The sequence below is a fragment of the Alligator sinensis genome, unplaced genomic scaffold (assembly GCF_000455745.1).
Source record: "Alligator sinensis unplaced genomic scaffold, ASM45574v1 scaffold447_1, whole genome shotgun sequence".
NCBI classification, from domain to species: domain Eukaryota; kingdom Metazoa; phylum Chordata; order Crocodylia; family Alligatoridae; genus Alligator; species Alligator sinensis.
Genome location: NW_005842123.1, coordinates 1,084,879 through 1,109,959, shown reverse-complemented (window position 1 = coordinate 1,109,959; position 25,081 = coordinate 1,084,879). Strand labels below are relative to the sequence as shown.

The 25,081-nt window shown below is 44.4% G+C and overlaps 1 protein-coding gene across 1 annotated transcript in view; it reads right to left on the bottom strand.

The window, feature by feature from the left end:
- Positions 1-6,555: 6,555 nt before the first annotated feature.
- Positions 6,556-25,081, bottom strand: part of USH1C (USH1 protein network component harmonin) — a 99,064-nt gene continuing 80,538 nt past the window's right edge. Inside the window, exons 22-26 of the mRNA XM_025205632.1 lie at positions 24,844-24,897; positions 20,696-20,795; positions 18,253-18,362; positions 17,492-17,547; positions 6,556-8,969 (exon numbers count right to left, since the gene is read on the bottom strand). Of these exons, the coding sequence (XP_025061417.1) occupies positions 8,957-8,969; positions 17,492-17,547; positions 18,253-18,362; positions 20,696-20,795; positions 24,844-24,897 (333 nt within the window). The 3' untranslated portion in view covers positions 6,556-8,956. The remainder of the gene's footprint in view (positions 8,970-17,491; positions 17,548-18,252; positions 18,363-20,695; positions 20,796-24,843; positions 24,898-25,081) is intronic.

The window sequence follows — 25,081 nt, the reverse complement described above, 5'->3', positions numbered from 1 at the left end:
CCTCAAATTCCACCAGAGGGCAGATGAGAGCACAGCATGCTACTGCTGATCTTATAAACAGTAGGGCTGGGCGAAGCTTCAGTCCCTGATTCAATTCTGTGGAGATCTGGCCCGATTTGGTGGCCAAATCTCCGAATCTGAATCAAATCAGAAGACCCTTTAATCTCTCCGAATCGATTCAGAGAGATTTGGACAGATTCGGTGATTCAGACGTAGATACAGCTTTAAATGTTTTTTCTACATACCTCTAGGTATCAGGGGCTCTGAACGCTGCAGTGCTGGGGCAGATGCTGTGTTCCACAGAAGCACAGGGGGCTCCCCAGCACATTCGGCAGCAGACCCGGAAGTGGACCAAAAGTACTTCCAGTCCACTTCCTGGTCCACCGGAGAGCATGCAGGGGGTGTCCCCCCTGTGGCTGATCACTGAGCTGGGAAAGAAATGGGGGGACCACCCAGCACACTCCTTGGCAGACCTGGAAGTGGACTGAAAGTACTTCCAGCCCACTTCTGGGTTCGCTGCCGAGCACGCTGGAGAGCCCACTGTGCTCCCACAGGATGCTCCATGTGCCCCAACGATCATGAGCTGCGCTGCTACCTCAGGGTATATAGAAATTTTTTTTAAAGCTGTACCTTTGTCCAAATTGTTGAATCAAGGAATCAGATTTGGATTCAGCCAAATCAAACCAGGGACAGTGATCCAAATCAATGAATCAAATCACTGTCCCTAATTTGGGTTGAATCTGAATCAAATAGGGCCTGTTTCACACAGCCCTAATAGACGGGTACTATTATTTTCAGGCATTGGCTTGACATATGTGAAACATGAAGCAAAAGTGCAGATGGGAGTAAGGCTCTCAAAATCACCTAGATGATTTAATAACATATATCAAATTGAAAATGGTTGGGACTTAAGTCTATAGACCACTTAGGGTATGGCTACATAGCCAAATGAAAGAGCAAATGTAGCAAAAGTAGGCATATCTGCACTGGTTGTAATATAAGTAGTATAGGTGATGATAAAATTGAAGATACAGTGACATAGACTTCACTAAAGTCTAATAATGCAAGTTTTCACCTGGAGTCTCTGATGGGCTTCTACACCCACAAATTCTTCACAATAATTATTACTCAGCTAGCTAGATTAAGCTAGCATGAGCATGGCCACCAGTGTTACCATCAGAACTTCTGCAAAAATATACTCTTAGGAAGTTTTGTAAGTCCCATCCAGGAGCTGTGATCTACATTTGCTGTAGGGAGGCTGGGTTTAAGAGTTTGGTCTGCTTTCACTCCTGTTGAAGTCCCTGGGTAAACTCAAATTACTGTATTTTTTCATATACAACATTCACCTTCCCCCCCCCTCAAAACCAGACCTTCAAAATTGGGGTGCATGTATTAAGCAGGGAAGCTGATTTTTGGACTGAGATAAAACACCCAGCTTTGATTCCTGCTCCACAGTGCAGCAGCAGTGGCATTACTATTTAGGTAGCTGAGGAATCAATTGAATTAATAGATTATTGTTCGAGGGTGCTAGTTGTAGCTGTGTTGGTCTAAGGACATAGATCAGACAAGGTTCTTTGGGTAAATGAGATATCTTTTATTAGACTAACTAAATAGTTGGAAATAGTTGTTCTTTGCAAGCTTTTGGGTACAAACACCCTTCAGTTTCCTCCATATTGGCTTCTATCATATCCAGGAGAGCACATTACAACTGTAGACTCTCCCTCTGCCTGAAGAAGGGTGTTGTACCAGAAAGCTTACAAAGAACAATTTTTCCAGCTATTTAGCTGGTCTAATAAAAGATATCTCATTTACCCAAAGAACCTTGTCTGGATCATTGTTTTTCACTCCAGAGGTGTTGACAATCATCTCTTCTTTTGATTCCTTTAACCAAGATAAACTTTCTTAGGGCAATTTTGCTGTGTGCTAGCTGTTCCTGGTCTCTCTCTTCCTATTTCACAGCCTTGGATACTTGTTAGCAGTTTTCAACAGACAGACCAGTGTTTAGCAGTAGCTAACATTGCAGCTTTTGGTTAAGCAGGACAGGGCGGGTCAGTCAGATGAAGATTGGGCTCTGTCCTTGCCTTCCATGACTCTGGAAATAAGTCTTCATTCTGCCCTTCAAAAACATGGTATGAATTGTATTCTGGGGCATGGTGGACATGAGAACATATGGTATTATTCCAAAGAATAAAAATACTGAAAAGGGAATGAAAAGGGGAAAATAGAAACACCAAAAGGAGGGGGATAAGAAGAGAGAAGAGAGGTACTTAGATGAGGAGAAGGAAAAAAATGGGAATAGAGTGGGGAGGGCATCCTCAGAATGCCTATGAAATGGATTAGGTTGTGGGTGCTCTTGCCTAGTGGTTAGGCCACCAGAGAAGGGCCAGAGACAGGGCAGAGTCCAAACATAGGCCCAATCCAGGGTCAGTAAACTGATGCCAAGTCACTAAATCCAGGGAAAATCCAAAGGCAAGGTCCAAATCACAAGCTAAGTTGAAGTTCAGGAGTCAGAGGCCAAGTTACTAAATCCAACGGAAAAATCCAAAAACTAAAGTCTGAGAACAGAGCAAGCAGGGTCAGGACACCAGGAGTACTAAATTGCAGAAAGGCAGACCATCAGTAGGAACTGTTGGCTAGCCTAGAATCTGCTACCACAGCTGGAGCTAAATGGGGAAGTTGCTTTTCCAGCAGCTGATCAGGATGCCAAGACAGTGGTCAGCTGGCATCATTTGCTGGGTTGGAGCTGCCAGTCAAAGCCCCAGGCAGGTGTGGCCTACTAGGCAATTAGTACAGGCTGGGCTGCTTGTTAGGACCTCTGAGGACTGCAAGTATTAGCAAAAAGCACAACTTGCTGAAACATCTGGCGCAACAATTTCAGCATTCTCCATGAAAAAAAATGAACGTTAATCCCCTGGTTGCCATAAATTATAATTCAGAGGTGCTCTCTAGCATAGGAGACTCAGAAACAGTCCCTGAGTTAGAGAGTAGCTGCTAGAGCAGGGGTGGGCAATTATTTCGGGCAGAGGGCCACTTACTGAGATTTGGCAAGCCATCAAGGGTCGCATGATAGGCAGACAGGGGCAGATAAATATTAATTTTCTAAATTTTTTATGGGCTCCGCGGGCCGGATAGGATGGCTTGGCAGGCCGCATTTTTCCCACCTCTGTGCTAGAGGGTCTGCAGAGCCTTGCCAACTGCTCTACAATAGAAATTACAGAAACTGTCACTTAGTTCTTTTCATTCATGCCTGACTGTCTTCAGTGAGTCTTATCAACACTACAGTCACCATATAGATAATCCAACAAAAAGTGCACTCAGAGCATCCCCAGCACCCTCTGATTTTGGCAAACCACTTCAGAATTTAAAGAGGCGACAGCAATTGATTAAGAAGAGAAATGATTGCAAAGGATAAAGATGACCGACAATACTGAAGAAACTTTAAGACACTGGGGCCAAATTTTGGCCACAATGTTTTAAGGGGAGGAAGAGGGACTTTAGATTCACCTGGTTTGTGAATCCCTGTCTCCCCAAAGAATCAGCTACTTCTGCAAATTAAATAAAAATAAATAATTGTCCATCCTTTGTGCCGGTGCTCGCCACTCTGAGTCACCTGCCTGATGTAAAGCAGACAGAACATGGCCACATCCACCTATTTGAGAAGTCTGTGAAGCTGGGCACTTCTTTGGTATAAAGTGGTCAGTGCTGACTTCTACAGCTATGCCTTCTGACCCTGACACTGCTTTGCCAATTGGCAGCCTACAGCCTCTAAGAGCCATACATCGGTTGTTATATAATAATCTACCCTAAGCCCAATGTACTTGCTTTAAGAACCAAGGAACAATGGTCACAAACTGACAGAGAACAGATTTAGGCTAGATATCAGGAAAAACTTCTTCACGGTAAGAGTGGCCAAAATTTGGAATGGGCTTCCAAGGGAGGTGGTGCTCTCCCCTACCTTGGGGGTCTTTAAGAGGAGACTGGATAGGCACCTGGCTGGGGCCATCTGACCCCAGCACTATTTCCTGCCTCGGCAGGGGGGCACACTCGATATGTTGACGTCCCTTCTGACCCTAGCATCTATGAATCTATGAACCAGGAATTGATGACTCTTGGGTTGGTATCATTACGCACCATTTCAAATGTAGAGCAAAAAACTGCTTATAATGTTCTGAGATTACTGGAAGGAATTCATGATATAAATACTAATTATTATATGTTCACCCAGTCTAAACGAACCTACTATATTGGTTTGACTACACACACACACACACACACACGCATATGTATGTACACATATAGAAAATATATATTATATTATACTACTTTAAGGGGTGCAACCTCTGTAAATAAATGTTCAGAGGAAAACAAGTAAAATGGAAATGCTATAGCTAAAATCTGGGTTATTAAAATTATTGAATTGTATTGCAGTAATATGCATGAATCCCATTCTTTTCCTGTGTACATGCACGCACATACTCCAGAGCAGATGCAGAAGTCACAAGTCATTACTGTGATTCGTGCTTCAGTTCAGAGAGTATGAGGATGTGCCGAAGACATCAGTGTGACTAATAGGGCCAAGAAATTCCTGAGAGAATAGGAATGATTGTTAACAGTTCTGAGAAAATCTTCCTCTGTGTTATTATCCCATAGAGAGAGATAGTGGGTCTTAACAGTCTTAACCAAACAAATAGCTCTGAGAAACTAGAAATATTCCCTTTGAGACTTGAGTAAAAGGAAATTAAAAAAAAGAAGCTTAAAGCGGTGACATATTGTCGGTGAGACACTTAGACCTGTCCCTACTTAGTGCATCAGATCAGAATTTCCATAATCCCATAGGAGATGCTGTATAATCAACGGAATAAAAGACACAACGTTCCAGTTAACCTACTGCCTTCTTTGAACATCTGGTTTGATTCCTTACTAAAAAGCAGGAATAATTTACTATGGGATATATGCTTTACAACTATCGGAAAACAATATGCTGGCAGTTCAAATGATGCCTGAAGTCTAACATCTTGGGGAAAAAATGAATAATAAAAGTAGTTTGAAAATTGCATTTCCTTCTAGCCTGCACAAGGTGCTGGATGGCTGGGAAAGGTGAAGAACGGAACCAGCTCCTAGACTTCTGAAAGTTCGCATGAGTTGGAAAAATGCTCCTTGTCTGATTGCTTTAAACAGACTTCAGGTTTTAAAGTTCCAGTTTCTTTTCTCAAGTGCCTCCTTCCTGTGACCCATGTAATAGGCTTGATGGCACAATATTGATGCAGAACAAACAGATGCAACTCCTCCTTCAAAAGCCTTCAGATGCTTCAAGCAGCAGTATGAAATCCTTAAAATGGCCGCTGTTTCCTCAGTGGCTACTTGTGCACTGTAAGCAATGTCTAACTAAACCAATGAATAGACCAGAAGGGGAGAGAAAGAACAGCTTTGTGACTAAACAACTAAACATGGCTCCATTGACAGCTCTGCAATAAGTCTCCCACATGAACGACTGGTGCCTCCCGAGACTGGGGGGTGGGCACAATTTGTGGGCAGCAGCATCAGCCAGGGGTGGTGAGTGGTGACTGCCCGCAGAAGCCGGTGGTGGCAGTGGGGGCTGGGGAGGGATGGTGAGCGGCAACCACCTGCAGAAGCCAGTGATGGTGTCAGAGGTGGGGTTGCGAGTGGTGTGCCGTGAATGCCCACAGAAGCCGGTGTCAGCATGTGGCAACCGCCTGCACAAGCCGGTGGCAGTGGTGAGTGGCGACTGCTCGCAAAAACTGGAGTTGGTAGCCAATCTCGGGGGGAGGGGGGCATGTGCCCCCCTGTGCCATCCCTACATGTTACCTATGGTTTCCCATGTAAGCTAGATCACTAATTTTCTGTTCTTCCATCTTCCATATAAAAAATGGGGATAAAAGTATTTCTTCTCTCACACTGTTTCGTAGCTCACATTGTAAGTTCTTGTAGCAGGGATTTATATTTTTGGGCAGTGCCTGACAGTAGAGGATAATCACAATTGGAGGTTTATTTTCATCGTGCTACTGGTACTCTGTAGACTACAGGCACACAATAGGACACCATGTGTGTGCATTGAACACTGTTCTTTATATTTATAGTGCCTGTGGGCTATTTGGTTCCTTTAACCATACAAAATGGAAGGTAGCAACACGTAGCAAACTAGGAGTTAAAAACAGGAGGAGGAGCACATTTTGCTACATTCTTCTTTCTTCATATGCTTGGATCATTTGAGCTCTGGGATGGATGTACCAGGTAAGGTCTGGCAGGGGAAACATTGGGCAGCAGCTGCACTCTGCAACTTTCCCCCTAGCAACCGGGCAGATTTTGTCACAAAAAAATCTGGCAAGAGGTGACCTCTGCTTAGACTAGTGATAAGTTAACTCCCCACTGTGCATTTGACATTTGACAATTTCTTCTCCAGCCCTGCAAGGTCTTCATTGCAAATAGTGGTAAAATAAGTTATTCTAAACTCGGTCAAATCTGTATACTCAGGAGATGCTGTTAACTACCATTACCACATACAAACCTAAAAGAAAGAAAAGGAAACATGGTGCTTGTATTTGGCAACAATAGTTTTATTTTGGTGCTATTTAGTTGAAAGGTAGTGTTTTTAAACTCCCAATATGTATATTCTCCCCCGATGCATTAATTGGCATATTGGAACAACACTGCATGTGAATGAAACAAGACAAAACCAAATATCAGTTCATACATAAGAAGTTCAACACAAAGGAACCTACTACTACAAGACTCGTTTAGATTCTGATTAGTCAGGGATGTAATTAATGCCTTATTATTTTTTCTTGATTTTTATTTAAGACCTAAGTCCATATGCCTTGAGCTGGCAAAATTCCCCATGGGAATTCAGGATGCATAAGAAATACATCTTTCAGCTTGCAATAGATTAGATCAGAAATCTAAAGACCATATGCAAACCAATATACCAAATGGAACATATATACATTTCTTCACGTAACTGTTTTTTGAAGTTTGATCTAATGAATGTTTTAGATGAATTGGGATTGTTTCTGCAGTAGAACCACACCAATTTATATCTAGTAAAAGACTAGCCCTCTCTATTAACATCTACCGGGTGGTCAATCTGACACCTTTTGCAGCTATTTAAGAAACCATTTGATTGAGAAATCACATCTAATATAAGCTTCAATTAGACTTTCTAGGTTTCAAAATGTCTGATTTTTAAAAAAATAAAAATTGCTTAGATTTATACGTACACTTCTTTTTTGGGTAGGATAATCTGAGGAAGATTCCATTTCTGTGAAAGAAAATGCCAAGACCTTTAAAATGGCTTCAAATTAATTTTACAAGTATAATTTTATCTGACCAACTATTTTATAATCAGGTTAATACAGTATCCACAATATAAGGGATGTTAATTAACCAGAATACATATAGAAACCTACTTTCTATTTCATCAGATGCTACTTCTATTTTTTCAGAAGCAAGCACTAGCCTGGAAAAACTCACAATTCTCTGAATGAGTTAGCCTATAAGGTGCCACATTGCCCTGCTTTTTCTGCCTGACTTCAGACTAACACAGCTACTTCCGTCTAGAATACATATAGTCACTGATAAGAATATGTTATATTTTCAAAGACACTTTGCATCATGTACTTGTTTGTGTGAACAGTCTCAGGAAATAGTCATGTGAATAAGAGCTGCAGAATCAGATTCTTATTTTTAGACAAACTCAGTCTCTTCACCCACTAGTGCCTGAGAGATTGATTTTACTATTTAAATACAGACTAAGTGGCACCTCATACTGGGCATGTCTACATGAGATGTTTACTGCAGAGCTGATTAATTAGCTCTGCAGTAAACATCTCCACACCTACATGAGACACTATTAAGCCAGAATAAAATAATTTACACTAATTAGTACACTAATTTATTTGTATATACATATACAAATACTATCCTGTGGCAGAGTAGTTTACTCTGCTGCAATGCACGTGTAGATGCTGACGGGGCTGGCTGGGACACAAGGGTGTTTCAGTGCCTGCCAGCTAGTCCTGTACTGGAGCACCCTCATGCCCCAGCCAGCCTCTTCGCAGCAGAGCCCCAGCTCCCCTGCCAGCCGGGGCTGTTCCAACCCAGCTCACCATACTGCGGTCCCGGGCAAACATGCAATAAACTCCTGTGCGGTATGCACTGGAGTTGATTGCTTCACGCTAATTGCACATGTAGATGCACACTCTGTGACCAAGTCTACTGATTTAAATAGGACAGCTCACTGAGTGAAATGCAGTTCTGTGGAGCAGAAGACTCCAGTCCTCTGAACCACTTAAGCCCTTCTAAAACATTCAGTAAGCTTCAGTGGTACCTAAATATTTTGCACAGGGATGTATTTTATTCGAAACATGTAAAAGAAGTAGAATGAAGCCTTGAACCATTTACAAGGACAATCTCTGTAAGTGCTAACAGAAAATCCATACACCTATGCCCCAGTGGAAAACCCCCACAAAGACTGGGTACAAACTGTCAGTCACCCCTGCCCAAGCTGTCACGTGAAACTGCAATCACACTGGAAATGTGAGAATAGATGTGCTTTAAACTCCGATGAGCATATGCTGGTGTCCATTTCTAGGCAAATTGCTGGTGTACTTTTGAAAGCTGGTTTGCACAATTTGGCCCCACAAGCCTTATAGAAAAATATATAGATCCTAACAGTCTTACAGAATAGCTTATTGGTATTGGCAGCATTCCTCAGTTACTAATTCTCTCTCTCGTACCTACACATTCTGAGTCCATGGAAGGCTTTGAAGTTACATAAATTACCCAAAGAGTCTAAAGGCCAGGCATCTCTCTAGTGCACTTCAATTCTAAAGTCAGAAAATTCTCTTGTATAATTTGCAAAGCTATTGATTTCACATTTTTGAATCAGCAGCTTTCTTCAGAGCATAGTCTTTGTTTCTTCAGTTTTACCTTCTGTACTTTAAAAAAATGTCCTGGAATAAAAGAAAGAAACAATTAGAACACATATTTTGGAGTTTACAACAAGCAGCATCTGGCATAAGTAAATCCTAAGTAGTTCATTTGGGTTTTTATTGTAAGGACTGACAGCAAAACCACACAAACCTCATGCAAACCTACACAAGAAGCCCTACCTTATCCTCTAGGGAGGACTATAGTTAAATTTACAAAGCATGAATAAACATTTCTATTGTAAATTCGATTTGTGAAACAAGTTAATCTTGGGACAATCACTGGATATAAATTGCAACAGAGTGATATAAACAAGCCCTCCATAAAAAGACAGAAACATGAATGGTTGCTGATAGGCACACCAAGATACAGTATGGAGAGAAACTCTTGTTCTTTGGACAAGCCTCATGGGAGTAGTAATTTGCAGTTATTTAGATAATGAGATCAAGAGTGGTGCTGAGAGATGATTCATTCATTTTCCCAACTGCCTGTGCTGTAGCTGGCTCTCCCAGTGGGTGCATGGGTAAAAATCCAATGCCACAAGCTGCTGAATGCTTCTATGGAAGTTGTAAACCTTTCTAGATCAGTGGTGCCCAACCTTTTTTACCCCATGGGCCAGATAGGTTGTGCCTTGTCCATCCAGCCCCCTATCTGGCTGTGCAGGGAGAGTGGGGGCATGACTTGTCCCCAGTCTGGCCACATGAGAGGAGGTGGAGGGCCTGGCCTGGCCCTGATCTGGCTGTGCACATGGGAGGGAGCATGGCCCAGCCCTGATCTGGCCACGTGAGGGAGAGAGAGTGTAGCTCAGCTCCAATCTGGTCAGTGGGGGTTGTGAATTTGGCAGTGGGGGAAGGGTGGTAGTATTAATTGCCACTATTTTGGGGCTGCCAAATTTCCTGACCTGTGGGGAGTCTCATGGTCCAGTTCCATGGGCTGGGGGTTAGGCACCTTTGTTAGACTCAAGCCATACCTAATTATACCTCTCAGAAAATGCCAAATGCCAAATCTGAGTTTTCACTGTTTTTTTTACTACAGAAAAATACTATAGCAATTCTTCTGTTGGAAACAGTTCATAAAGATCACAACAGGTCAGAACATTTTTGATACTACAGGTTCCTATTTGAAACCTCTGGGGTTATCTTGTGAACCGTGTGCACACCAAGCACTGCTAACATTGTGCAGCACACCATAGCAACCTGGTTAGGAATTACTCACTTATCTAGAGAGGTTTCTGGACACGACAGCACCCAACACTTGACAGCATACAATTCCTGTGCATATGGTGTGTATTTTATTGCAGGAAGTAGGGTAACTAATCCAGAACCAGGGAAGGGACAGAAAAAGAAAAGCCACAGAGGCATCATGAATCACAGATGGCATTTTCCCTTTACAGTGAAATGGGAAATGCAATGACATATCTGCACACTGACAGCAGCAAATAACAGCCTCATTTTACTAGGCTGGAACCCTAGAGGGCCTGGTGGTGCAACAGGTTTTTAACCAGAGAGACCAAGACATCTGGCAGAAAAATAGGTTCTGCCAGCATTAAGTATGATGTCTGCCTGCTGCACAGCTTTTTGCCCGAGGCAACTTATTTGCTGTAGATAATACACACAAAAGACTTCTCTCTGTTTATACATGAGAGAAGGTTCATGATGGAAAGAACCCCTCAAATCCCACTGCCTTCTTCTTGTAGGTGAATCAGCTTTTAACACGTTTGCTTGGACTCAGTATTAGATAGTAGGTATGTGTCTGTCTAGCTCATTACTCACAGAGAAGTACAACGGGTAATGTCAAGCTCAGACAGTAGTGTAATGATGAGTGGGCGAGTGGGGAGGAAGTTCTACATGCTGCCTAAGAGGAGGGGGTTGAAATGGAGCCAGGGGGTGCCTCACCCTCTTGTCCCCTACCTCTGCACCTGTCCCCACCCCCTGGACCTTCACCACAGCAGCTCTGGCTCCAGCAGCAAGAAGGGCACGGAAGTGGCACCAATGCATGGTGCAGGAATTGTGGCTGGAGGTTCACTGCTGCTTCTGAGGGGACTGGACCTTCTTTTTTTGCCTCCAAAGCCTAGTGCTATTCTGGCCACTCAAAAACACATCAACAAGAAAAAAAAGGAGGTGACATTTCTTTTAGCAGTAGTAAACTTCTGGTCACTTTTCTTGTGTTGCCACTGCTTTGCTCTCCCCACTTCCAAAGCCAGAGTTGCTGCAGCGATGGTTCTGGGTGCACAAGGTGCAGTACTGCTCAGTTCTGCTTCTGAGCTCATAGTCTGGTATAGACACTACAACTGCATAGAGCTGGGCTGTTTATTAAGGCACAGTAAGAACACAGCCAGCCCCTTCCACCTCAAATATCTCTCTGTCTCCCTTGAGGTTCAGTCACCAGCTTCCTGCACTCTCCAGTTTCCCTAGTGATCTTCAGCTAAATCCAAACAATCCAGCCCAGCAGGGTAATCAACAGGTTTTTCATCCTCCCCTGAACAGCATGGGCTGCTGTGCCTCCCTCCCCAGGAGGCAGCATCCATGCCCACCTTCTACCATGTGTTCCTGGCTCTAGGACAGTGGTTCTTAATCCTTTAATATCCAAGGCACCCCCTGTCAGGCTTAAGGCACCCCTCCATAGCTTTTGTGAATCGAGCCATACCCCATTATAAAAACACGAATGTACTTATTACAGGAATTATCTCCTTGCAGAAGGTGCCAGCAGAACAGTTGGGAAAGCAGCCATGTAAGGAGAGCCTGAGCCTGCCCTTATCTGCTCATCTCTTTATACCTGAAGCCTGAGTCTGCCTTTATTTCCTTATCTCCTCATACCTCACTTATCCCCTCAACCTTCATGCAGCACCCTTCAAAGGATCCCATGGCACCCCAGCTGAGAATCACTGCTCTAGAAACTCTAAAATCCCAGGGTGCATTTGTCTTCCATAGCATAGCTTCAGCCTAGCCTGCTTCTTACCAGGCCATCTTCTCCTCCTGGCTGGCCTCCTGCTGTTGCTGGTGAGCTGACTCCAAGGCCTGCCTTTCCATGAGGCTTCTGCATAGTTTCCCCTTTGGCCTACAGACAGCTCTCATTTTCCTGGCAGGTCTACTTTCCATCACCTGACCCGTTATCGCTCCTTTTTTAACAAGAGAGGCATTGCAGGTACAGCTGAGCCATAAAACTCTAAGGGCCAGTTCAGCCCAAATAATGAGGCAGTGGTTAAACTTCAGCAGGGGCACTGGGGTGGGGGGAGGTACCATGCCTTAGAGACACCTATTGAGGCACCTTTCCCAATGAGCCCCTGTTGTGCTGTTGCGGAGGGCATAAGTTGCTACTGCCCTTAGAAAGTTGCTGAATGTGCTTGCCTATGCCCTCAGCCAGTCCTGATAGATTAGATGAAGAAAACCATGAACTCCTATTTCTTAGCTGAAAAGCAGCATTAGGAATAATAGAGAAGCAAGCAATTCATTAAAGAAATGTTCTGAATGAGTGTTTTATTTCTGGACACCAGGCGGGAGATATGAGAAAGTGATTGTACTCTCATGTGGTTTTAGAGGTAATATATTGTCTCTTCAAACAATGAGCCAAAGATAACAAAAACAGATGTAAAGGCCAATACATGAACAGCTGTGAGAAGACAGAAGCTGAAAGCCCTTGGCATTCTTCTGAATAATCCAGAAATGCTGTTCCCTTCAGTTTTCTTCACACAAGGTTATTTCACTCTACACTTATTTTGGGAAATGCTTAACAACCCCTAATAGGGAGCAGACTGGAGCCAAGATAGCAATTCAGAGAATCTGGCACTTCTCCATGCAGATTATTTTATATCAGTGGTGCCCAACCTTTTTTGCCCTGTGGACTGGATGGGCAGTGCCAGGTCTGCCTGAAGGCCAGATCTGGCTGGTAGACTCCATCTGGTAAATGGGGCCGGTGTGGCAGGGGCCTGATTATGTTGGGGGGGTGGGGTGTGCAGCCTGACCGTGATCCATCTGTTTGTGGCAGTGGGGGGTAGGAAGCAGCTTGGCTCTGATCTGGATTTGGAAGGGTCGGGGTTGGGGGGTAGGGGACAAGGGATGGGAGTAGAGCAGTCACAATCCATCTGCGGGGGGCGGGTAGCTTGGCTTTGATCCAGATGTGGGGCGGGGCAGCTCTGATCAGGACATGCAGGGGTGGGGGATGTGGAGCATCTTAGCCCCAATCCAGACATGTGGGGCAGCAGGGTGGAGAACAGGGAGCAGTCTGGCCCAATCTAGAACTGCACGGGGTGGGCCCAGGCCTGATTCCACTGCAGAGCCAGGTAGGCCCAGGTAGGACTGGGTCTAGCCATGTGTAGTTTCCACTGCTCCCCTCTGCCATATTTTGACCCATGGAGATCCCTGCAGTTCAAATGCCAGGGCTCTGTGGGCCAGATTTGGGTTTCAGGCTGAAGGTTGAGCACCCCGTTTTAAATCACCTACTCTATATAGACATAATTTATTATTCTGCCCCTTCCCCAAAGATGCCCCAAGCATCTTTCAGAAATCAACAATCCTGGAATCACTCTTCCTAGTTTACAGATGTGTTACATCACTGCTACTAAGTGGAGAAGAATTCTATCGGTCTTCCATATCCTCTATCCCATACTTTATAGAAGCTCCTTGTTGCATTTTGTCTATGAAAATGTAAACTATTTGGGGCAGAAGCTGCATTGATCTATGCATTTGTAGTGCCTAGCACACAGAGGCCCATTTTTGTTGAAGAATTTAGATGCTAGCACAATAAGTATGTCAAAAATAACCTTTTAAGCTTTAAAATACATTTAACCTTAAATTAAATAAAAATTACCATTTTCCTCTTCAATTTAATCTTCATTTTTCTTTAGGTTTGAATTATACCCATCTCATTTGATACTTTGCACAAGAACTTTCTTGGAAAACTTCCATTTAGAGGTGCACTGATACAGCGGTCTGATATCAGATTGATACCAATATAAAAAAATTGTCTATATTGGATATCAGCCCAATGGGGCCAATAATTTGGCCGATAAATGCCTGTGCTGTGTTACAGCTGCAGGCCAGCATGGAGTAGAGTTGGAAGGGGAGGTGGGAGGGAAGGTGCATGGAGGGGCAGATCAATGCCCCCATGGTGAGGGAGGGGCAGGGGCAGGCACTGCCCAGCCTGGGGGGTGGGGGCATGGGATGGAGACATGACTTATAGGGTGGGGGCAGATCCCGCCGCTACCTGTACCTGTGAGGGCGGGGGGGGCATGTGCTCCTGGATCTGCGCAGTGTGGGGTGGGCTGCAGCTGCCAGGGGGGGCTGGAGCCAGTGCTACGCAGGGCTGTTCTTGCTGGGGGCTGGGCTTGGAGCAGGCGCAGGCAGCACTGGGAGGAAGCTGCAGCCACTCCACATTTCGCCACAGCTCTGCTCCCAGCCCCATGCCAATGCCTGGTGCAGCCCCGGCTTTTCCCGGCACTTGGGTGGAGGTAGGGCATTCAGCAAGGGCTGCGCTGGGCAGTGGCACGGGGCTGGGAGCGGAGCTGTGGCGAAATGTGGAGTGGCTCCAGCCTCCTCCCAGCACTGCCAGAGCCTGCTCCGAAACCAGCCCTCAGCAAGAACAGTCCTATGCAGCGCCAGCTCCAGCTCCAGCTCCACCCCACAGCTGCAGCCAGCCCCGCACTGCGCAGATCTGGGGGCACACGCCCACCGCCGCCGCCCTCCTGGGTGCAAGCAGCGGTGGGAGCTGCCCCCACCTCACAAGTCTCATCTCCGTCCTGCGCCCCCCCACCCCAGCTGGGCAGTGTCTGCTCCTGCCCCCTCCCTCACCATGGGGGCATTGATCTGCCCTCCCCACCCCTTTTCCCTCCCACCTCCCCTTCCACCACACCACCTGATGGTAGCTGTATCGGATATTGAATTGCTATCAGCCAATATGCCTCCTTAAATATCGGCTATCAGTATTGGTCCCCCAGATCTCTATCGGTGCACCCCTACTTCCATTTAATTTTTTTTTTTTTTTTTTTTTAATGAGAGAGAGAGAGAGAGAGAAATTTTTTTTTTTTAAAAAGAAGCAGCTGATTTTTTCCTCTGGGAAAAGACTGATTTTGCTAAAATTATCTTGTTTTCTATCAGTAAACTCATCAGGCTAACATTCATCTGCATCTGTCAGAACTGCCACAGTGCTTCTGGGTAGTTGAAGTTTGGGTATTTTCTGCCCATGGCTCTCTTTTATTGGCCAGACTCCTTAACAGACATCGCCCATTTTGTAACAGTCATCTCTATGGACTGAGCTGCCACAGTGCATCATGGGAATATCATGACTATGTTGATGAGCAGTAAAAATTACAATTATCAAACAGTTCTGCTGTGTAGTCTTAATTTTTCCTGGCCATTCATTTCTAATTGTCTCTAACAATTAGTCACTCTCATCTCATTGCCCTCCCCTGGGTCTCTGCTGCAGGAGGGGGGGAAGCAAAGGCAGCTTGCTAACAAAACATGCCTGAAAGAAGTGGTGCAATGTTACATCCTCCTGGCCTAAGCTACTCAACTAGGTTCTGAGCCCCATGGCACAGTGGGTTATATGGGCACCTGGTGCTGCTTCCACTCACTCTCTAGGCTGACTCTCCACAGCTGGAATCCTGCAAGCAGCTCTGCACTAGCAGAATAAATGGACAGTTCTACTACATTTAAGGCAATACACAGTCCACCTGACTGACCCACAAGAGAAAGAGAGCTCAAGTTCAATCACATAAACAGATTGACAACCAGCTCTTTACTATTATATTTCTTTTGGTTGCTATAATCAAGTTGTCTAAACATTTGTTTTCCCACAACGCTCACATGCTCTTCAAGCTAATAATCATCCAAGTCTTGTAGTTATGCAACAAAACACTATCAGCTCACAGTGTAGCTCAAAGGCATGATTTTCAGTGCTGCTAAGTACCTACACAACTCCCATTGACTTCAAATGAGATTGCAAAGGCATCACATGAGATTTCAAATGAGATTTCAAATGTCCTGATTGTGTTGATCTAACAGCATTCATATGAAGCCAAGAACCTAAGGCAAATCTGTAGCTGCTGTAAACTGGTGAGGCTTGACTGAAGTCAACAGAACTATGTTGATTTACACAAGGTGACTGTGCCGGGCCAAATTCCTTTCTGCCTCTGTGAGTTCAACTCTAGGCCAACGGTTTCCTGTAATTTGTTTGATGCAGTGGTGAATAATAATGTGTAGCAATTTATATCAGCTAAAAATATGCAATCTTTAGGCCTACACCGCTAAGATAAAACATTTTGAAAATGTTTAGATTTTTCAACAGCTAACACAATGATCTGTACCTTACATGGGTGTCAGGACAGTGACGTGTGACTGAACACACGTCTCACAATCTCCTCAAAAAGGGGCTAGGAGAGTATCTATCTATTTTGTTACTTTAGAAGTCCCAACCCAGAGAAAAGCCCAAATGTGTCTACTGTTGTTTCATGGTATGTATGTGTACACTACTTAGTAAAGGGAAGCTCTGATCTCTGTTATTACATGTAGGTGCTACAGGAACATAGATGTAAACTTTCTTATCATGTTTGAATACAATTAGAAAAGGCAAAAGCCCAAAGAACACTCCAACATGCCATGGAAGAAGACAGGCTTTGGCATGCAATGCACAGGCAGGCACATGCTTTGGAAAAGAATGCATCCTCACAATGAAAAAGTACATGTTAACCCAGTTCTGGCTATTCACCATGAGGGAATACTGCAGTGGCTACATCTGCAGGAGATACCCTTGTCTGTACACAGGTGCACTGCCTTCAAAAACCTTTCTGTTTGTGTTGGGGGTGATAGCTGATGAGGGAATAGTAGGGCTAAATGTATAGGATATGAAAACACAAATAATGATGAAAGTTATTTCCTTACTTGCTGCTTTATGTATAGGTATTAAAAACATTTTACTGTAGTTTCCGAGTCAGAACCTCAGTTGTAGCTAGAACTATTCTGGTTTACAGCCACAGAGGATCTAGTCTTCTATATGCTGTGGGTGTCAGATTTAACAAGAACTTTCCACTACGTGATTATTTGGCATTGGTATGTCAAGCAAGGTAGAAAACAAGGCCTTGCCTTTGAAAATAGTTCTTTAAAATAAACCAACTGGCACTCATCATGTTCAAACTTCTGGTTTTCTTTGTTTTATAAATACCCTGGGAACTCTTTACACCATTTCATTGGGTTAGATATTTGTAATGTTCACGAAGGAGCCTATGTCTTTGAGTGCCTAAATTATTTTTAAAAATGGTTTTGAAGTGACTTAGACCCCTCAGTTAACCAGGGCCTTATGGAAAATGTTACAAGTGATTAGTGACCAAATGTTATTTTATTTAGGCAAATACAGTAATTCAGGTTGAATAAGAAATGTAATTAAACTTTCAGCTTAAAGTCGGCTTTGTATAATTCATGATAACAGTTAGCCACCATACAGTACAAGAGGATGTGTGGATTATGACAACTGAATACTTATAATTAATACTCCTTTAGTAAAAATATCTGCAAGAGCTGTTTCACTCAATGGGAAATGAAGTATGTATACTTACATCTCATCATCATATTCCTTTGGAGGGGATGCTGCAATGACTAAGTCAATCCAGTCCTGCATAGGGAATGCATTGTTGTTAGAAGAGTTGTAAGAAGCCACGAAATGTAACAGCGTCTTGTAACAGGGACCCTTAAAAGGGGTGTTTTCACTAGGCAGTTTTAACCAAATTAAGGGCAAACATAAGGAGGCAAACTCTGCTGTCATAGGTGGAGTCAGTGAGCCAGAAATATAATGGAAGGATACCCTATGTGACAGGAAATTAGAGAAAAGGCTGCTGTATCACCATGGTAATACTCTATGGAAAGTCATAGAGGGATCTAGTGCTTGAAAGAGCACAGGGAGGAAGATGGGCAGCAGGCTGGAGGTTTTATAAGAACTAGTTTAGCAACAAGGCCATTTATTTTAAATTTCATACTTAAATGGGGTGGACCTGTAGTGACCCTTAAGGTCTCTTCCAAGTCTTTCAATCTATAAAAAAAAAATATCAGTACTTTGGAACAAGCCCTTTGAGCATCTTCCACATCTTTGACTTGATAAATTCTCATTTAGAAGACGTTCATTATAGCCAAAATGTGAAGTAGTTTGGGCATCTTTACTAAGGAAATTATGATGCTATAAGAAATTTCTTGACAATTCCCAAATCATTGTCACTGTTGTCATCACAGAAAATATATCGAGGATGGAATGCATTAAAAATACCCACAGGACTGCTGAATGTCTTTCAGGGGATGCAGGTGATGGAAGTACCTACTTACTTACCCCACCCATGTTCCATGCTCTCGATAGAGTTGTCTGTGCTTCTGCCAGTTTAGCATCAACTAAAATCTTTCCATTTACTGCCATTATTTCATCCCCTTTCACTATGCCTCCTGGTGAAAGAAAGGCCTAGCATAAAATATCATGTAAGCAAAATCACTTATGTCAGTTTCCTCTCCAAAAGAGGCAACCCTATGCAGGTTCATAACTTATCCATATGGAAAATCATCTGATACCTTAACTAGATGCCTCAGTTTGTATTTCAGTTATGTAGATAGGAAGGTTTCTTGTAGACAAAAGCTAACAAAAAATTTGGGTGTCACGGCAGTGATTACAAAATCTCCTATTACCAATGGTCAAATAAAGGCTGTTTAGTCTGCTATAATGGACATTAAAATGTAATAACTGAGGAGGAGATCATCCAAGGAGCAAATGGCACAAGATGGCTTAGGGAATCTGTCCATCTTATCAATTCTTGTTGATATTAGGAGTTGTTACTCTGAAAACAGCAGTATTGCTGAATGTCTCTATGCATATGTGTCATCCACTATGATTTGACAAGGCTGCATCATGTCACTTTGGGAGCAAGGACAATGTTTGGTGGTTATACCTCAACAGTGCTTATTCAGGGTGAAGCATGTGGGAACAATGGGCTTGAGTTTGGAATGTGTAAAGTTAACAAAACACAAAACAATGACATCATGAAGTTGGCCTTTAAATATTACTCGCATACAGGGATGACTCTGGGGGAAAAAAGCCTATAGGTTTTGGAAGAAAAGGTGGTGTCTAACCATGCTTTCATAGCAGGGATTCCTGCCTTTCAGCTGCAGAACCAATCAATGTCAAATCAGGCAAACTGTTAGCTTGTGACCTGAATGCTAAAATTGGGGAATGTTAAAATTTCCCAAGGAAAGGCTAAGCCAGGGAGAAATGCATTGCATTCAGGAAGCTTGTTATTCTTCAAATGATGCATAATCTCTTGTACATGGTCTCATCAGCAAAACAGGTCCTTACACCCACTCTGAGTGCTGCTTAAGTTACTGCAGGATCAGGACAATCCACGGCAACCAGAGAGTGAGGTACAAGTGGAGAAGACAACTTACGGTCATCTCTGAATTACCCTGTTCTCAGAAGCTTGCAGTCAAGAATGGAGACAGATTCTGTAAATTTAACTTTCAACAGAAGAAGGAAGATGGTCTTCATGGTTAGGACACTGGACCAGAAGTCAGGAGACCTGGATTTGATTTCTAGCTCTGCAACAGACTTTCTGTGCGATACAAGGTAAAGTCTTATTCTGAAGTTATTCTGTGCTTCATTCCTGGGTCCAAAATGGGACATATACTACTATCCTCCTAGCCTCTGTCTTGTCCATTTAGATTGTAAAGTCTTTGCAGTAAGCATTGTCTCCTATTATGTTTTTGTGGTGCCTGGCACAGTAGCTCCTTCATTTCTGATAGTGTGTCTGGTCTTATTTGTATACAATTACAATATTTACTCAACCCAAACCCCTGCAATATTTACTCACACACTTGAGCCGACAACATCACACATCCTTTCCCCAAAAATCAGCCCTCCAAAACTGAGGTGTGTGTCTTAACCAGGAAAACTGATTTTCTATGCTGGAGTGGAGGAATGAAAGCACAGCCATGTTGTAAAGTAGCATACTTCTTCCCCTGCCAGCCTCAAAGGGTCAGAGCTACAATGTTATTTCTTTCACACTCACTGTGGAAATTGGCAGTAGCTTTAGGCTGAGCAGACAACAGCTGCTGCCATTTCGCCAGTGACTGAGACAGTTAACACCAGTTTTTACCTGATCAGGATTTAGCTATGCAGTCAGGTTCCCCTGCAGTCCGAATTCAGCTATGACTCTAGAAAAAGTATTTCCCCCCCTTCATGCCGACATATTGAAAAGGCGTTTGTCTTAATTGCAGTACAGAAATCATGATTTGGACCGGAGTTAACAGACACCAGGTAATAACCACTTGCCAGTCTTGTGGCCTCTCTCCTCACATTAATTGAGAAATGTGAAATAATCACATAGGGCCAGATTCTCCTTCCCTTGATTTCAATGGTGCTACTTTTAACAGAGTATGCATCATTCAGTGTAAGTCTATTGCTTGGCTTTGCAGATTTACAGTTGCTACATAAGTAAGTGTAAGACTGGCAGAACTAGCTTCCTAATAATGAAGGACATTTTAATTCCTGGACTACTTCTATTACTAAGAGCATCTTAGGCTCTTCCATTTTACTAACAAAATTGTGTCTGGCCACAATGCAAGCAGTAGCACTCAGATTAAGAGTCTATTTGTGAAACTCTCACAGACTTAATTTGCTTTTGGTATTTATAAGGTGCCTATCAACAACAGTTATGAGGAAGGCAATACTTGTGAGGCCAGCATATGGAGTGCTTGTAGAGCTGAGTTCAAGTTCCCCCACGATTACTCACCATGTTTATCTGCAGCACCACCATCATAGATAGCAGAGACAACTATTTTCCCAATTGGAGAATCAATTCCTCCCTCTACTGCAAGGTCTAATGCCCCTTCCTGTTAAAAGGGGGAAAAAACCTAGTTTAGAACAGACTATTGACAACCACTGGAATAGGAGCCAGAGTCTTCCATCTTTCTTGTAAATATGAATAATATGAGTAGTAATAGCCCTTTGGCATAGTCTAGACAAGAGATGGCCACCCCGTGGCATGTATACCACAAGTGGCATGGGAAGTCTGTGTGTGGGGCACACAACAGACAGAGGAGGGGATAGGAAGAACAGTGGCAGATAGGGCAAGAAGCAGAAAGCAGAGTAGTGGATTGGGTAGGGAGCAGAAAACAGAGAAGCAGATTAGTCAAGGGAAGGGGACTGGGCAGGAGAAGGCACTCGGAGAGGGTGCAGGGCTAATTTGTGGCACACCTGCCAAAAAGGTTGGCCATTGACTGGTCTAGACTATTATCAATGGCCAAAGTTTTCAAAAGTGCCAAAGTGATTTTGTCTGCCTCATTTTTGGTGGATCCTCAGCACATTTGGAAAATCAGTCTCAACTAAAATCACTGGCCACTTATGAAAATCTTGTTAATGTTAATAAAATGTAATTCCTCATTTTATTTCAAAGATACAGGTCCAAGAAAGACTAGTATACTGACATAAATTAAATGTTAACAGTAATAGAAACAGTAATAAAACAAAATATTACCACATTAAGTACAATTTTAACCGATAAACAGCATCATTCTTTATTGGGAAAAGAAGAAAATCAGAAAGGAAAATAGCCTCTCTAAATTATATTTGCAATTACCCTATGGCCATCAATAATCAGATTAATTTAAACCTGATGTTACAATGAATGATATATTCTGATATATTTTTGTCAGCATCCAAATATCAGGATGATTTTTGCTTACTATATAAAGAGCCATTTCTGAATTGGGGAGAAAGAGGCAGCTGTGTGGAAGATGCTGGTATGTACTGATTCATACATGTGAAAAGGCCATCTTTACCTAAAAGTCTTAAGTCTTATAATTACAGTGTCCAGACAGTCTCATTAATGCCTGCTGCACTGAAAGCAGTAACTAATGTTTTCACTCAATAGCAATTTTCCTGATGAGACTGGAAATCCCAAGAAATGAGACAGGTATTTCTAAGAAATTTCAATTAAGGCTAGCTGAACTGTGAAATTTCCATTCCGCTGGATTTTGCTTTTGCTAGAAATCAGAATAAAACAAGATATTTTCATTGACTGTAACATGGACATTTAAAAAATATTTTGAAATTCTTAGTAAGAAATTCTGTAAAAATTAAATATGGTTTTGTTTAAGTTTTCTTTTTTTAAAAAAATGATAATTTTAGAGAGTCTATCTGGACAAAAATTTTCAAACCAGCTCTGTTTTAGAGGTGCACCGATACATCAGTCCCATAAGCATATTGGCACTGATATAAAGAAAATTGACTTTTTTTGACTGATGTGGGTGATAATGTCGCTGATAAATGCCCTGTGCATGTGTGCAGCCACAGTACAGCACGCAGCCAGCCAGGACCACAGCCCGGCAGCATGGAGAGCACCATCAGGCTAGTAAGTCTGTTGTGGGGAAAGGGGTGGAGAGAAGGAAGGGATGGGGGGGGGGCAAATCGAGACCCCTGCCATGAGGGAGGGAGTGGGGCTGGGGCAGGGGCAGGTACTGCACAGCTCGCCCAGGCAGGGCAGGGCACAGGATGGAGCCATGAGCGGCTTATCAGAGGCATGGTTCCCACCACTGCACACATCCTGGGAGGGCATGGGGGAAAGCATGTGACCCCGAATCTGTGTGCAGGGCAAGGGTCGGCTGCTACTTCTGGGCTGGGGAGGGCGCTGGGCTCTTCCTGGCAGGAGGGTTGGGCTCGGGCTGCGTGTAGGAAAGAGCCCAGTGCCACCCCAGCCCAGCCCTCAGCAACAGCCTGCCCTCACCCTTTGCACAGATCCAGGGAGCACACGCCAGCCATGCCCTCCCAGGGTGGGCTTAGCGGCAGCATTCACCTTGCCTCCACATGCCCCCGGATGACCTGCAGCTCTGTCCCATGCCCTGCCCCCTGCCCTGCCTCAGTTGTGCAGTGCCTGCCCCAGCCACACTTCCTCCTCACTTCTGGGCCAAGTTGTGGAACAATCCCCACAGTTTGGAGGGAGTGGGGCAGGGGCAGAGGTGAATGATATATCCCTGGCCTACTCCCTCCTGCACTGTGGGGGTCTCAACTGCCCCCCCCCCCAGCCCAGTCACAAAGAAAGTGAGGAAGGGAGTGGGGTTGGGGCAAGGGCAGGTGCTGCACAGCCAGAGTGGGGCGCAGGACTGAGCTGCATAGAGGGGTGGTGGATCCCACCATTATGTGCACCCCCAGGAGAGCATGGGGACGTGTTCCCGGATCTGTGCGGGGGTGCAGGACAGGTTGAGGCTGTGGGCTGCAGCCAGGGCTGTGCCGGGCTCTTCCCAGCAGGGGCTGGGCTGGGCTGCACTTGGGGTGGGTGGAGGTGGTACTGGGAGTGGGGTTAGTCTGCAGCCACCCCAAAATTTGCTGTAGCCCCCCCCAACTCCCTTCCAGCACAGCCCAGCCCAACACCCTTGCTGGGAACAGCCTGGCACTGCCCTGGTCCCAGCTCACAGTGGTCCATAGCCCACCCTTCCCCATGTGCTGATCCAGGGGCATGTGCCCCCATGCCCTCCTGAGGGTGCGTGTAGCAGCGACGCTGGGAGGAGGGGCCAAACGGGGCAGGGGGCTTGTATGGAGCAGCCACCACCTCACCCTGCGCCGCTTTCCCATGACTGGTCACAGCTCTGTGGGCTGGTGACAGGCCTCACGCCTGGCCAATCGTGCACTGACAGGGGCAGGCATAAAACCCATTCTCTCCCCCCGGCCATTCAGACCCTTGCAGCTCTGCTGTAAGGGGGTAGCAGCCAATCAGGACAGTGAGCTGGGATAGGGAGTGGGGAGATGCTGCGGTGTGCTTCGTGCAGTGTGCAGGGCTGACAGTACCCGGCGTGTCCATCCTCCAGGTAAGAGGCGAATGCGCCATGGAAGACACCGCTGACACATCCCGTGGTGCACTCCATCCCCACCCACCTGCCCGCACGTACCACCAATCTCTTTAAGTACCCCTGGGGATACATGTATCCCCGGCTGACAACCCCTGGTATACATATATGACACCCAGCTAACATACGGATTCAGAGGGTTACGAGGTAATGACTATAAGTTGAATAACCTTCTCCTGACAGAACTAAGCCTTTAGGTTAGGAACAGAAGTTACACATAAACTGGTTTAAGTGATCAGAAACTGGTTTAACCTGTAAGAGAACAGAAGTTTGGTGCACATAAACCAGTTTCAATACTGGCTGCAACTCTGGACTACAAATCCCAGAGACAACTGGAAACAGGAAGAGGAAGTGATGAGCAACCCTGCAGAGTCCTGCTTCTGTGATGCTGGACTGGAAATCCCAGAGACTTTAGGGGCAGCAGGAAGAAGCACCAGAGAGCCATGCTCTAGCACCCCCTTGGCTTCTGGCCTGAGCCACTGTAGACATGTGGCTGCATTTCCTAAATCAAAGGTAAGTGTGTGTCCAGTTGTTTCTCAGTTTAATCTTTGCAGTTTAGACTAACCTGCAAAGACTGAATCGATTCAGCCTTGGGCTTTTTGACTGTCTGTACTTAGCCTTAAAGTTTGAATAATGATTACACTTTTAGACATCCTCTAATCTGTGTGTGGAATTTAAACTGTAGATCTCAAGAACCATAGGGGTCTAGGAGCAATATGAAAAGCTAGGTCTACTGGCACAGTTGGGGCTTTGGACAGAAAGAGGTGGGGGTGGCAAAGAAGCTGTGGCAAAGAAGGGATTGGGGGGGTGGCAAAGAAGAGAGATGCTGTGGAGCAGTCTAGTGGTGCAGGAAACCATGGCAGTGTGGAAACAATAATTCTTCTCTCCCTTCTCCTAACCTCCTGTAGTCATCTGTCAGAGGGAAATCCAATTGCTGTATTTCAGTTTAGAGAGTGAAAAGGTAACATGTGAACCATGCACTCAGAAAAAGCCAGCATCCACAAGATATCATGTTGTCTTGATTTTATGCAGGGTTTACCTTTTTAATACGCAGCAGCCGCACATCTTTTCCCATAACTTGGTCTGGTGAAAACTATCAGAAGATATATTAGTTAGTCACTTCCACTTTTAAAAGGTATAAGTATAAAACAATTAAGATGATAAATGCAGTTCACAAGAAAACCTCCTTTCAAACAGAACCAGGGGAAGAACAGAAATCTAAAGGACCATTTGTTTCAGTAGCAGAACTCTCTCTCATCTGAAAGGCAAAGAAAAAA